General features: G+C 46.7%; 1 protein-coding gene across 1 annotated transcript in view; it reads right to left on the bottom strand.

The window, feature by feature from the left end:
- The window catches only part of LOC148828770 (connector enhancer of kinase suppressor of ras 2), a 75,793-nt gene that overhangs the window by 29,607 nt on the left and 33,979 nt on the right, over positions 1-12,207 (bottom strand). Inside the window, exons 9-12 of the mRNA XM_088926055.1 lie at positions 11,090-11,236; positions 2,962-3,092; positions 2,300-2,511; positions 1,514-1,600 (exon numbers count right to left, since the gene is read on the bottom strand). Coding sequence (XP_088782181.1) covers positions 1,514-1,600; positions 2,300-2,511; positions 2,962-3,092; positions 11,090-11,236 — 577 coding nt within the window. The remainder of the gene's footprint in view (positions 1-1,513; positions 1,601-2,299; positions 2,512-2,961; positions 3,093-11,089; positions 11,237-12,207) is intronic.

Genomic DNA, 12,207 nt, shown 5'->3' with positions numbered 1-12,207 from the left:
GATGCTGGTGTGATCTGCAAAACAGAAACCCAGAGCCTCAGCAGGACCTGAAGAGGAATTCATCGGAAAAAGCCGAGTGAACAGCTGTGCCAAGATGCTTTGGACATCACTATCGCCAGAATTCCCAAGCTCCTTTGAGCAAGATATTTGTGCTTCATAATCTTGCGGAACTGGGGAAGAGCAACCCTGCTTTTCTTTTCCGTGTCAATTCCTGGTTCCTCGTTGGTCTACATCCTAAAATATATATATATATCTATCGCAATCAGGAAAGTTAAGAGGATGACTAAAAAAACAACTCAGAATAAAATCGCACTGAAATATTTAGTCAATTGTCTACATTTATCTCTCTCTTCTGCCATCTTTGTCTCTCTACAGTATCTTTCCAATGTGTGACTTGTAGTCTTGTGTACAGTCAAAGCATTTAATTCATCTCCAAAACTTCCCCCGATTTTCGAGCAGGTGCTCCCTCTCCTCTTTCTGATTAATGCACTCTGTCTGTTTAAGCTCAGTGTCACTCAGCAGACAGATAGGCTGGATATTAAAACCGAGGGGGGGGCCGGAGACTGATGACAGGCAGGTTGATGGATGCTTTTCTGAGACACTGGCTGATCAATCTTTCTCTCTTTGCCCCGCATCACACCTACTGAACATTCAAATCCCTACACACACGCTTCTCAGCAAACACAGGCGCTGCTGGAACAGGGTTTCAGAGCAGCAGCAATTCCGTTCCCTGTGCGCAAATAAGCTTCACCATTCACAGGTCATGAACCTGCGTTTTGGACTGTTTTTCACCAAGCTGTGGGTGTAAAAGCTGCTGTAATTTCAACAGTGTCCCAGCAGTGGACATAGAAGTCCCCCAAAGACAAGGAAAGGGTTTTGGGAGCACCTACAGCAGTCTCTGCCAGTTAGACAGCCCTTGCTTCTCTACTCCCAGCACAGGAAAGGCTCAGAAGAGGAATCAACATAGCAGGAGGCTCAGTAGCTGAACTGCTCACTACAGCACGCATTTTATAATGGCAGGAGGATACCCACTCTCGAGAGAGAGGCTGGGCCATTTTTTAAACAAATATTTTAGTGTTATGACTGGGGCATTAGAAATTGTTAGCCAGGTAGCTGCTTCACAATACTGAAGGAAAGCTGATTAATTCTCTTTAGGCCTGTGGTTCAGCTGTTCAGTTCAAAGCACTACAATCAGCACATTAAAGAAAGTTTATTTCTATTTCAAAAGCATGCCAGACCCAAGAACACTGTTCTGCAGACAAATGGTCACACCACAGAGACCTGGACTGTAACTGAAGCAATACGCAAAAAACCGCTGCAAATGAGTCAGCTGACACCTCTCAGAATTAAACATATCTCCTTTACATGGTAATGCTGATTTGTCTCCACTTGACTTGAAAAGTTATTTCCCACAGCGTAAATACAACAGTGGAAAAATACATCTTTAATGGAAGCTCGTCCTCTGAAGCCAACGGGTTTTGGATCATACCACCTCTGTTAACGGGGAACCCACCTCTGCTCCCCCTCTTGTACATGTTGGGCTCCTTGGTCTCACCCATCCAGCTGTACTCTGTTGGCATGGAAACCGGCCTTAGGTCACCTGGAAAGAAGCCCGAGGAGCACATCAGCCGCCATGTAAGAACAGAGGGAGGGTGGCGGGGGGGGGGGGGGGGGCTGTTCTGCTGCACAACATGCTTCCCACAGATCAGATAAGCAAAGCCGAAGCAATTATTGCACTGGAATCCTTCCACCACTAATTCCCTGGCAGACTGTTACTGTGGAAAATGCTCTGGCTGCAGTGGCCAGTGCTTTATCTCCACCAGCAGGCTTGTTCACTTCAGGAGGAAGTCCATCCCCAGCTGGGGGAGGAAACCAACGAGCTCTTTATTCATCTTTCGAGGACTGTAAGCATGCCAGGACTGGGCCCAACAGTGTGCGATGTCCATTTTCTCCATTCCGCATTAAAGGAAGGGAAGGAGAGTGCTAACTGACCATGTGCTCGAAGCACGCAGACACGAGGAAGAGCTTCCTATCTGTTCAAAACAAAGGGTTTTTTATCTATACTTCCATAATAACATATACCTGGAATTTTTCTTCCCGGAGAAGCGATCCTCGTGCTGCAGTGGGGGGACCCCCGTGCGAATGGGGCGCAGTGCCGAGATTTTTCAGGGGCACAACCCGCACGCGCACAAACCCACACCGACGCCAGACGTGTTTACAAAGGGGGGGGGGCAGGATGAAAAGGCGGCACTGCCGAGGGCAGTGGTGGATGGCGAGGCAGGCCGGCGGCCGGACTCACCATGCGTGGGGGTCTTCTCTCTCCGGCGCACCCCGGTCGAGCGGCCCCTCTCGTACTCGGGGCCCAGGGGCACCCCCTCCCCTTCCATCAGCGTGTAGTACTTCCCGCTCTCGTGGTCCAGGAAGTAGCTGGGGGACTCGGAGCCCTTCATGCCCGACTTCCCCATGTTGTACTTGCTGATGTCATCGCAGGACATAATGCCCATCTCGTCCCTGCACGCGTGTGACAGGAGAGAGGGGGGGGGGACAACAGAAACAGTTTTAACGTGTGCTTCAAGGGGAGACGCACCCATGATCCTCGGAGGTCTGAGGTCGATTTACACCAGGAATCTTCAGCCCTGGGCCTGCAGAGCCTTAATCTAGTAACTGCTACTGGTCATCCTATAGGAACTGCTTCGAAAGACCGGGCAAAACCCCAAAAGTTACTGACAAGTTGAGCAAGATGTTCGATAAGTGGAACTCTGGTGTCTGGGTGAAAAGGAGCAGTTTTTAGATTTTTGGTATGAATGATTGTTAATAAAAGCATGGCCCCAAGCCTTGAGAAATTGATGAGCGAATGCTGATCAATAGAACCTGGTGGATTGATCAACAGACGCACAAGCATAATGTGTGATCCGGTGACCGGGCGATGCAGCAGTGCTGTGGTCATCAGCGGGTCATTACCTGGGTCCATAGAGTCCAGAGACGGGCGACAGGATGAAGACATCGTGCATGTTGGAACTGTCCATCTTGGAAGACAGGCCCATGGTACTGGTTGGTGTGGTGGAGTTGCTGCTGGGGCTGGTCGGAATGGGCTGTGGAGACATGGGGCCCAACGGGTTAGGGTGTTGCACAGCATCCTGCTCCACCAAAAATGAAGAAAAAAAAATGCGCAGGGTGTGAGTCCATGAGAGTGCGACTGGACAGGCCATCAGGGACACTGGCCAACAGAACGTGACCCTTTCCAGGGATGATCCTTTGCATAGCAGCTCAACCCATTTCACGTTCAATGACCTCAGGGTCATGTATATATAGTAGCGCACTATAGGTCACCACCTGGCACTGACATTTTAGGGTTAATCACACTGTCTGATTTTATTCACCTCATGCAAAACACATATTCCTGCTTCATCACTGCAAAGTGAACCTGAAACCTGAAATGGATCCAACTGTTATGCAACAGAAATTATATTATTGTTATTATTATTCTATGAATTTGCATCCTCCTGAGGGTTTCAAAAGATGATTAACTGTTAAAAAAATGAAATTGTCTTTATCGGGAAATACCAAAAACATCAGTGCATTGCTCTATTTCAGCAAAAGCAGCAGCCAAACTCAAATGGACAGCGAACATCCAAGTTTCCATCTGAGCTGAGAATAACATTTAGCGCTGTTCATAAATCAATGCCAGTTTCCTTAAGACAGGGGTACACATTACTATGGGGGCTCCTAGCCTCCCCCCACCCCACAACCTGATGCACAGCCTGCTTCCCTCCTGCAACATTGTATTTATCTAACGTGGCATCTTCTCTTAGCAACTAAGCACAGGTCCTTAGCAACAAGGAAACACTTCACCGAGGTCTCATAGTGACAACAGTTGGGGGGGGGGGGGAGGGGGTACTGTTAACCAGCCTCCCTAGCAACCAAAGAGAAGCAGAGATTGTCAAGAATCCCCTTCCGATTGAATCAACTTCACAGAGACCAAGACCGTGTTACATCTCAAGTCCTTCTAATGAGTATTACAGCCTGCAGCTTTTGTGCACCTTTATTGTTCACATTAGAAAGGTGATGACTGAACCTCACACCACATGCTGACCAGAAGAAGCAGAAGAAGGCATTTTATAGCAGGAATGTTCCCTTGAACCCCAGAGAGTCTCGGGCCTTCCCAGCTTATACATCGTTCTTAATGACTCAGATCAATTATCGCTGTCTCTGGGGATGTTACATTAGCCAAAACAGGGGTTCTGACTTTTTTTTTTTAAGCTAAAGGAGTCCTTTTTAACCAGCCACGCTTGGTAATGACTGCCACATTGAAACCTAAAGGTACACTGTTTGTATATAAAACTGAATGAAGGGCTCCAGGACTAGATCAGAGGAAGAAAGAATACAAAAATATCTGTGGTACTTGTAACAGTGCTGGAAGAATGAAAACCCATATTAAACCCTATACTGCCAGCAGCTACAGAGCCTGGCCAATACCTGGATGGGAGACCTCCTGGAAAAGCTAAGGCTGCTGCTGGAAGAGGTGTTAGTGGGGCCAGTGGGGGGCGCTCACCCTGCGGTCTATGTGGGTCATAATCCCCCAGTATAGTGGCTGGCACACTATACTGTAAAAAGGGGCCGTCCTTTGGATGTGACGTAAAACCGAGGTCCTGACTCTCCGTGGTCATTAAAGTTCCAGGGAGTTTCTCGAAAAGAGTCGTGGTGTTACCCTGATGTCCTGGCCAAATCCCCACCTTTATCAATCATGGCCTCCTAATAACCCCCATCTCTGAACTGGCTTCATCACTCTGTTCTCTTCCCCACTGAGAGCTGACGTACAGTACTCTGGCTGCTGTCGCATCACCCAGGTGGGGCTGCACACTGGTGGTGGTGGAGGAGAGTCCCCATTACCTGTAAAGCACTTTGAGTGGAGTGTCCAGAAAAGCGCTATACAAGTGTAAGGAATTTTTTTCAGGGCCTGATGTTCAGCTGTTATACTGTACTTGCATCCATGAGTCTGGAGGCCATGTGGAAATCAGACAAAGATATCAAAGACATTAAAATGTAATAAAAAAGACAATAAAATGCATTCATCTTCATGTTGAACTCTTCATTCTGTTTGATAACGTTTTATAGCCCTCTGGTTGTGGGCGCTGCAACAGAAATGTGTGTTCAGTAAAAAGCAACATGCAAATTTCAATTTGCTTTCTATGAGCACCCAGAGTGCCCCCCCCCCCACCTTTTATTTTTTACACTGAGTATTTTTTTAAATGGAGTACCAGTTGTTCAAAAGAGGTGGATAATTTCTTCCTGACCAGCTGAAAAGTGAGAAAGAATTACTGATGTTATAGAAGTGCGGTGCTATGGATCTCTTGCCTATTTAAAGTCACTCATTCTGCACCAGTTCTCACCATTTAAGAACATAAGATGCACAGTTAACTTTCAGGTGAGGTCATCTGGCCCAGCTAGCTTATTGATCCAAGCACCTCGGGCAGTTGTTTCTTGAAGGATGCCAGGGTATCAGCTTCAGCAACACGGCTGCATAGCTTGCTACACATTCCCACAGCCCTCTGCGCAAAGAAGTGCTTCCTGTCCCGGGTTTTAAATGCACTAAATGCCTTTGATGTTCAGCCCTCCTCCTGGGGGGCTGCAGCCCACCAGGTTTTTATAGGCCATTTGCAATCCTTAACGAGTCCAAACATGGAAACAGTTAAGCGCACAAGTGACTCTAGAAAAGGCAATTAAGAACTCAGGGTAGAACGAAAGAGGGGAGAAACCCAGATCTCCAGCACCAGGAATGAATAACAGTAGCGTCATGCATAAAGGTGCAAAGATCTAGTGTGTCTAATTGGCAATATCCTAAGAATTGGGGTTGATTTCATACCTAAACACGATCTCCTTTCACTGTGCTGACAGGTGAAAAACACTGTGGTGCTCTGAATAACAACCAAAACAGGCTGGTGCTCATTTTGCCCGATCCTGGGCCAGTCTTGGGATTAATCTAACCTGTAAAGAGACTGTGCGACCAGTTTAAGACTCATTTCCCAGCCCAAGGAACAGCCGAGCTGAAGCTTGCTGCACTGTGGCTCCCCGGTACTGACGAAACGCTGCTCATCACAAAGCAAATGGAACAGCTTGGAAAGACCTGTGCGGACTCTGTGTGGTGGATACCTTCTATTTGACGATGCTCATTCCACAGAAAAGGGAAAAGAAAAGGGCCAGCTGTTTTGAAACCTCAAAATACCCGCTTTAGACCCCAATGACCTTTCAACTGCCGTCCAGGTATCAATATTTGCCCCAATAATTGCCTCTGACACACTTTTTGCCCGTGTCCTTAATCCAGTGAGGGGCTTGCAGCAAATGAAAAAGAGAGAGAGAGAGAAGAAAGTGCTCCCAGCCTCCCAGAATTATGACATCTAATGAGTGAAAACAGTAATTTGCTAATTATCACAGCCGCCTTCCTGTCTTTGTCGCCTCCTCAGCCCTGACAGTAGGCGAGCAGCTCTGACAGCAAGATTACATGCTGAACGCAACTGAGAGGAGCTCGGGAACAAAGAGCTGGCAGGATAGTAATTTTATTGAGATAAAACAGCATTTAGAAAAAAAGACAAAGGGAACTCAAGCGATACTCCAGGTATTTCCTCGCGATGTGACTCCGGGCTGTGATGTGCGCAATCTCCCATCTTTCAGTTCTGCTCCGGCTTTGGGTGTTCAGTTTCTGCTCTGCACTGTGGGGGCCTCCTCTCCCACTCAACACCAGGGCTCCCACTTTCCTCAGCCCTGCAGCTCTGCAAGCTGAGCTTCTGAATGACCAGGGCGGGAGATAAAGACACCCTTTGCGTCTTGTTGGACTGCCTCCTTCTGCAGCAGAAGGGATGCAGGAGGGACAAGATGCAGTCAACACGCTTGGGTACATGAGCAAAGCGAAGCACAAAAACATCAGCTTTTTCACAAGAAGGGCCAATTTGACCCAACTGTTCATTGAGAGAGACTTCAAAACGAAACCAGTCCCGTTTCAAACACCCAGAGGCCCCTGCAACAGCTCGCAGACTTACATCAAAATTAGACAGTACTCAGAGCATCAGCCACCAAAACAAAACCTACCGAGTCAGGAGTTCTTCAGACATCCAGACTGCTACACACGTACATGTACAATGTCATCGTTTCTACATTAACTAATTTCCAGACCCTCTTTCATTTTTAAAAAAGAAAAGTCCTGAACGCAAAACAGCTCCACACTTTGTGCTTCCGAAACTTCTGCCAATTCAGAAACTGCAGTTCCCGAAATCTGACGTGGCTCTGTCTCAAAACGCTTCTCACTCCTGGCCCAGCTAATTACAAGTATAAAACAAATAAAAAATGCGAAAGGCTATTTATTCGTGCAAAAACAAACAACATGCATGCCTGTGCATTCAGATGGCTTTCATCAGAGCTTGGACAAATGTCTTGTCACCACAGAGATATCGTCACAGCTGTATATGAGACAGAGAGGACAACCAGAGTCGTTCTCCAAGGTTCCCCAACTGTGCAATTTGCATTTGGCAGACAAACGCCTTCGCTACTGAATCGATCCAATGTGAGACGCACACAGCCCAAAGACCGCCCATATACCCCAACAGAATGAAGCACATGTGAGTTGTGGTTTCTGTACCTTCAGTACTGAAACTCTTATCTGTTACAATCTTCACACTTAAAGCCCCCCACGCCACCAAACGAGAGATTGGACAGTGGGCAGTTTCAGACTTTCTGTGTGTTTACTTGGGCCAGCAACATGAGGAAAAAAGGTCATATGCCCAGGCAAATATTTACAAAAGCCAGTATTTAAAAGAGGCTACCGATTAAATCAAATTAACAAAATTCTCAGCATCACTGTTACTAGTTTTAACATCACCAGCGCCAGCTACACACACACACTTAACAAAATGGAAACAAATATATTGAGATCTTTTACTTGGCTGCTGTAACAGTCTGGGAACCTTTCATCGTCTCATTCAGATCCAAATCCTGGAAAGGTAAAAGGGGGAGGTTTGGCACCTGCGATTGCTGTGCCAGTGTAAAGAACAGAGAACAGATGGCAGCTTCTTCCTATGCATTTTACTGTTTTTTTACAGTCCTCATTCAATAAGTACTGGGTATTGAGGAAAATATTCAAGTACACAGCACTAGTACAGAGCAAGTCAACATCAGGATGCTGTGTGTACAGACACACAATACACATCAGATGAACCATGAAAACGCTGAACGTATAATAAAAAGAGGCCATCACTTATCATCCAAATACGCATACACATTACTCAATACAAGATGTGACTAATGCATACAGCTGTAAATGCAAATACAACTATGCAAAAGCAATGCAGTCCGTGTTTTTTTTTCTGTACAGAAGTCTATGGGTATGCACACAACAGCTCAGGCACTGTGTAAGGCATGCACTTAATATTCTGTGCGCATATGGATTTTTCTGTTGATGCTTCAGAAATGGAACAAGAGAGTGCTTTGCCACATCAAGGCAGGCAGGCGTGCCGCATGAAAATGAATTAGCCTTAATACACTACTAAAAATAGACACAGCTGTGCAATCGAGGGCTCCCCGAACGGCAAACCACACAGCTCCCTTCAGCAGAGTGGCAACCCTGCCCCACCTCCCACAATCCTCTGGACCGCAGCCCACTGCTTCGCGTCCAGCCCGCCACACCCCCCCAGCTCCAGCGGTTCGGGGGTTGAGATAATAGGGCGCTTAGGATTTTAGGGGAACCCCCCCCCCACACACACCTCTGCTATTATCGCCCCTGTCTCTTGTGAAAAAAAACCCAAACAATCTCCTCGTGACAAAGGGGGAGAGTTATCTCACAAGGTTTATTGTGAAGGTCCAGGATTCGGTCCCTCTCCCAAACTATGCCGCTTGTTAACAAAGGCCGAAAGCACAGCTTAAGAGCACACATTCTCTCTCTCATTCTCACACACAATCCTGTAAAGGTGTTTTGACCTGACTGAAGCCAGGGGTGCCAGAGTGTGGCTCAGGACCGGGATGGGAATGGGTTCGAAGGACAGGGGGTGGCAGGCGGCAGAGGAGTGATGGGGTGAGGAGCCCACTTGATCGTGCCACGCCCTCCAGCGATCAGGGCCGATCAGATCACCGTCAGTGGAGTAGCTGAGTCACGCCATGAGCAAGCCAGTAGAACGGGCTCTGTCAGCACAGAACCCCGAGCCCCAACACAGGATTTCCTCTATGGCTTGCAAAATGAAATTGCTCGTCGGCGGTACTGAAGGGCAGATAAACTACTGCTAACCACTAAAACTGGTAGAGCAACTTACTTTTACTTCTCCTAGGTATGATTTCAATAACATCTAAAAACAGCACCATGGCTAATCAGAAATGAATTGGAAAAATATTAATAAAATGACAAAGCACTGCAAAGACCAAAGGCCTCAGAGCTTAGAATCGTGCTGTACAAAAAGCTTCTCTAGGAGGAGTCTGGCTGAAGCATGAGGCAAATCTACACCAGCTCTCGCCTGGGTCGAGGAAGAAGACGATGCTGGCAGCAGTGACGAGTGAAACAAGTTTCACGGTTCTCGGATACACTGAGAACCAGCTAAGGTTCTGGATGGGTTTTTCTTAACATATCTCTTGCAAATACTGACTTTGTCAGCACTAATCGTGGGAATCCGGAATGCAATGAGCACATTTTTATTAACGATTGAGTCATCCGTCATTTCTCACACAGTACCAACCGACGTTTTTGGTTGTGGTTTTAAGGAGACAAACCCTGAGAGCAGCTGCCCTTCCTCTTATAGTTAAGCAGCCTGAGAGTAAGATGTGACGCAATGCTGCCAGGCATGAGAAAGCCATGCTGGCAGAACTGTGCTCTTCCTCACATGCAGTAGGGAGGAACTGCTTGGCGGAGGAAGACTTCGGAAAATTAGGGAACACGACCTGGCAGACAGCGTGGGATGAAGATGGGAGATGGGGTTTCTCCTGCCTTCTTGGCTGCTCTGCCGATATTTGAGATGAAAGTAACATTACGCATGACCAGCTGACCCACATCTAAGGCCTGTACCATTTACCTTAAGCATGTTAGGTTCCATTATCTCGTAGATCTTTTTTTTTAAGAAGTTAAGAAATATAAATCATGTGGTACGCTGTGCTGTACAACATGTACTGTATTTGAAAGTGAATCTGATATTCCAAGTTTAACTTTCGAATGCTTTTTATGAAGCGGCTGTCTGTCACAATTAAGAAATATACCTCCACAAATACAATTTATATATATACACTATTTCTATGTGTGATGTGTTTTTTCTTTTACATTTTGGTGGATTATTCAAAGCCTATCATTGCATATAGTTCATATAAATTATATGCATACACATTTTACATATAGTACATACGTGTACACATTTTCACAAACACCTCAACATCTCAGCCCTGGAGAGACTTAAAGGATGAAGACCAAGAATATCTGGGCAGTATGTAAGGGAAGGCCTATGCAGATCTTGACAATCTACTCTATTGGTAAATAATACCAATAATATTTATTGGTAAAATGGCAGAGAGTTTTCAAAAGTGAACAGCTGATTACTTCCCAGTCATAAAATCTTCAGGAAGCAGATGGACATATTTTTCCAACTGGCCTTCGGTGATCAAAAGGAAAAATAGAGATGAGTGCTGTAAATAATGGTTTCAGCCTACACTGCACTTAATAAATATCAATTATCTCCCAGACTCTCTCTGCAATATTGCAGGCGGTCCTGCTCACTACATTATATGAGACATTTTGCCTGCTAGCAGAAATTGCCATGTGTATTGAATTAAATTGAGTTTAGTTCTTGATATCTGCCCATTAACCTGGATGTAAATTGTATTCATTTTATTGCTGTTTTAATTTTACCCTTCTGGAAGCTGGGTGTGCCTGCAGTGTTTAAGTGGCGGATTCCAGACGGAAAAAGGAGCCTCCGAAAACAAGAAGGGACCTGAAATGTGCGTCTTGCTCCTGCACTCTGGAGAGACTGGTGGCCGTGCACAAGGAGCGCACAGAAGGAAGGTGGGATGGGGGATACATTTCTGGAGGGGGGGGGGGGTTGCTTGGTGGATCAGGGAGTGGGGGGGTTACCTGCAGGGCGAGGGGTTTCCACCGCACATTCTTGAGCAGGGCGGGGGCGGAGGTCAAGGTGTTCTGCGGTCTCTTCTTCAGCGTGAGGATGACTCCGCCGGGGTCCTCTCTCAGGGCGTTCACCAGGTTCTTCAGCTGCCAGCCCACCTAGGGAGCACAGACACAGGCCACAAAAACACAGACTGTACTCCTATTCACCTCCGGCATGCAGGGCGTGGCGTGCAATCAGGGGGTGTTCGCACTGGACGCGAAACTCTTGACTACGAGCCACAGGCACGCCCAGCCCCCACACTCTGGTTTACACCGTGCCATGTGACTGCTTTTCTTTTCCAGCTTGCAAAAACATCTGCTAACCACTCTGCCACTGGTGCTGGGTTGCCAATCAATAATAAGAATAATCTTTATTCTGTGCAGTGCCTCTCATGGCTGGGGCACTGAAAGCACTGAAATTAAAACCGAGGTGAATACAAGTATAAAGACACACAGACTCAGCCCAGTCACACTCAGGATCACACAGAGCCCCCCTCCACCTGGGGGATTATGGGAAGTCCGCCACTGAACCTCACAAACAAAGAGGAAGCATTTCGGTTCAGTTGTTCATGATCTTTACTGGAAGGCAAGAACGCCGTCTTGTCTCCAGCTGCCACTGAGAAATTGAGAACCTTTTCCGTCTTCAATTTGTCAAAATTGGCCCCAGCCTCCGCTTACCAAAACCCACCTAAGCGAAATGAGATAGCACTCTACACAGCAGACAGGAAATGACAAACAAGGTTACAGTCAGAGAGAAAGCACTCAGCTCCAGTAGGCGCTTAGGGACGAAGCTGTAGTGACATCATGTAAAAGGTCTATTTTAAAGTCCGCAGGACGTATAACTGCATTGTTTTCCCCAGGTTTTTATGAAAATTTTTGCCACTCAAAATTCCAACAGCATTTTAAAGTCTACAGCGGATTGTTTCAATTAATCGACCCTTAGCAGCTAATAAACTAGTCCATAAACAGTTGCCGCTAGTCTGGTTTTACTCCCCACACATGGCAATGAATCTCGCCACCAAGAACAAGGCCAAAAACAACAGTTTTGTCTCTGCGACAAACAGGAACTTCAGACCGGAGGTCAGTCA

The sequence above is a fragment of the Atractosteus spatula genome, chromosome 9 (assembly GCF_055471065.1).
Source record: "Atractosteus spatula isolate fAtrSpa1 chromosome 9, fAtrSpa1.hap1, whole genome shotgun sequence".
Taxonomy (NCBI): Eukaryota; Metazoa; Chordata; class Actinopteri; order Semionotiformes; family Lepisosteidae; genus Atractosteus; species Atractosteus spatula.
This window is presented reverse-complemented; position numbering and strand designations above follow the sequence as displayed.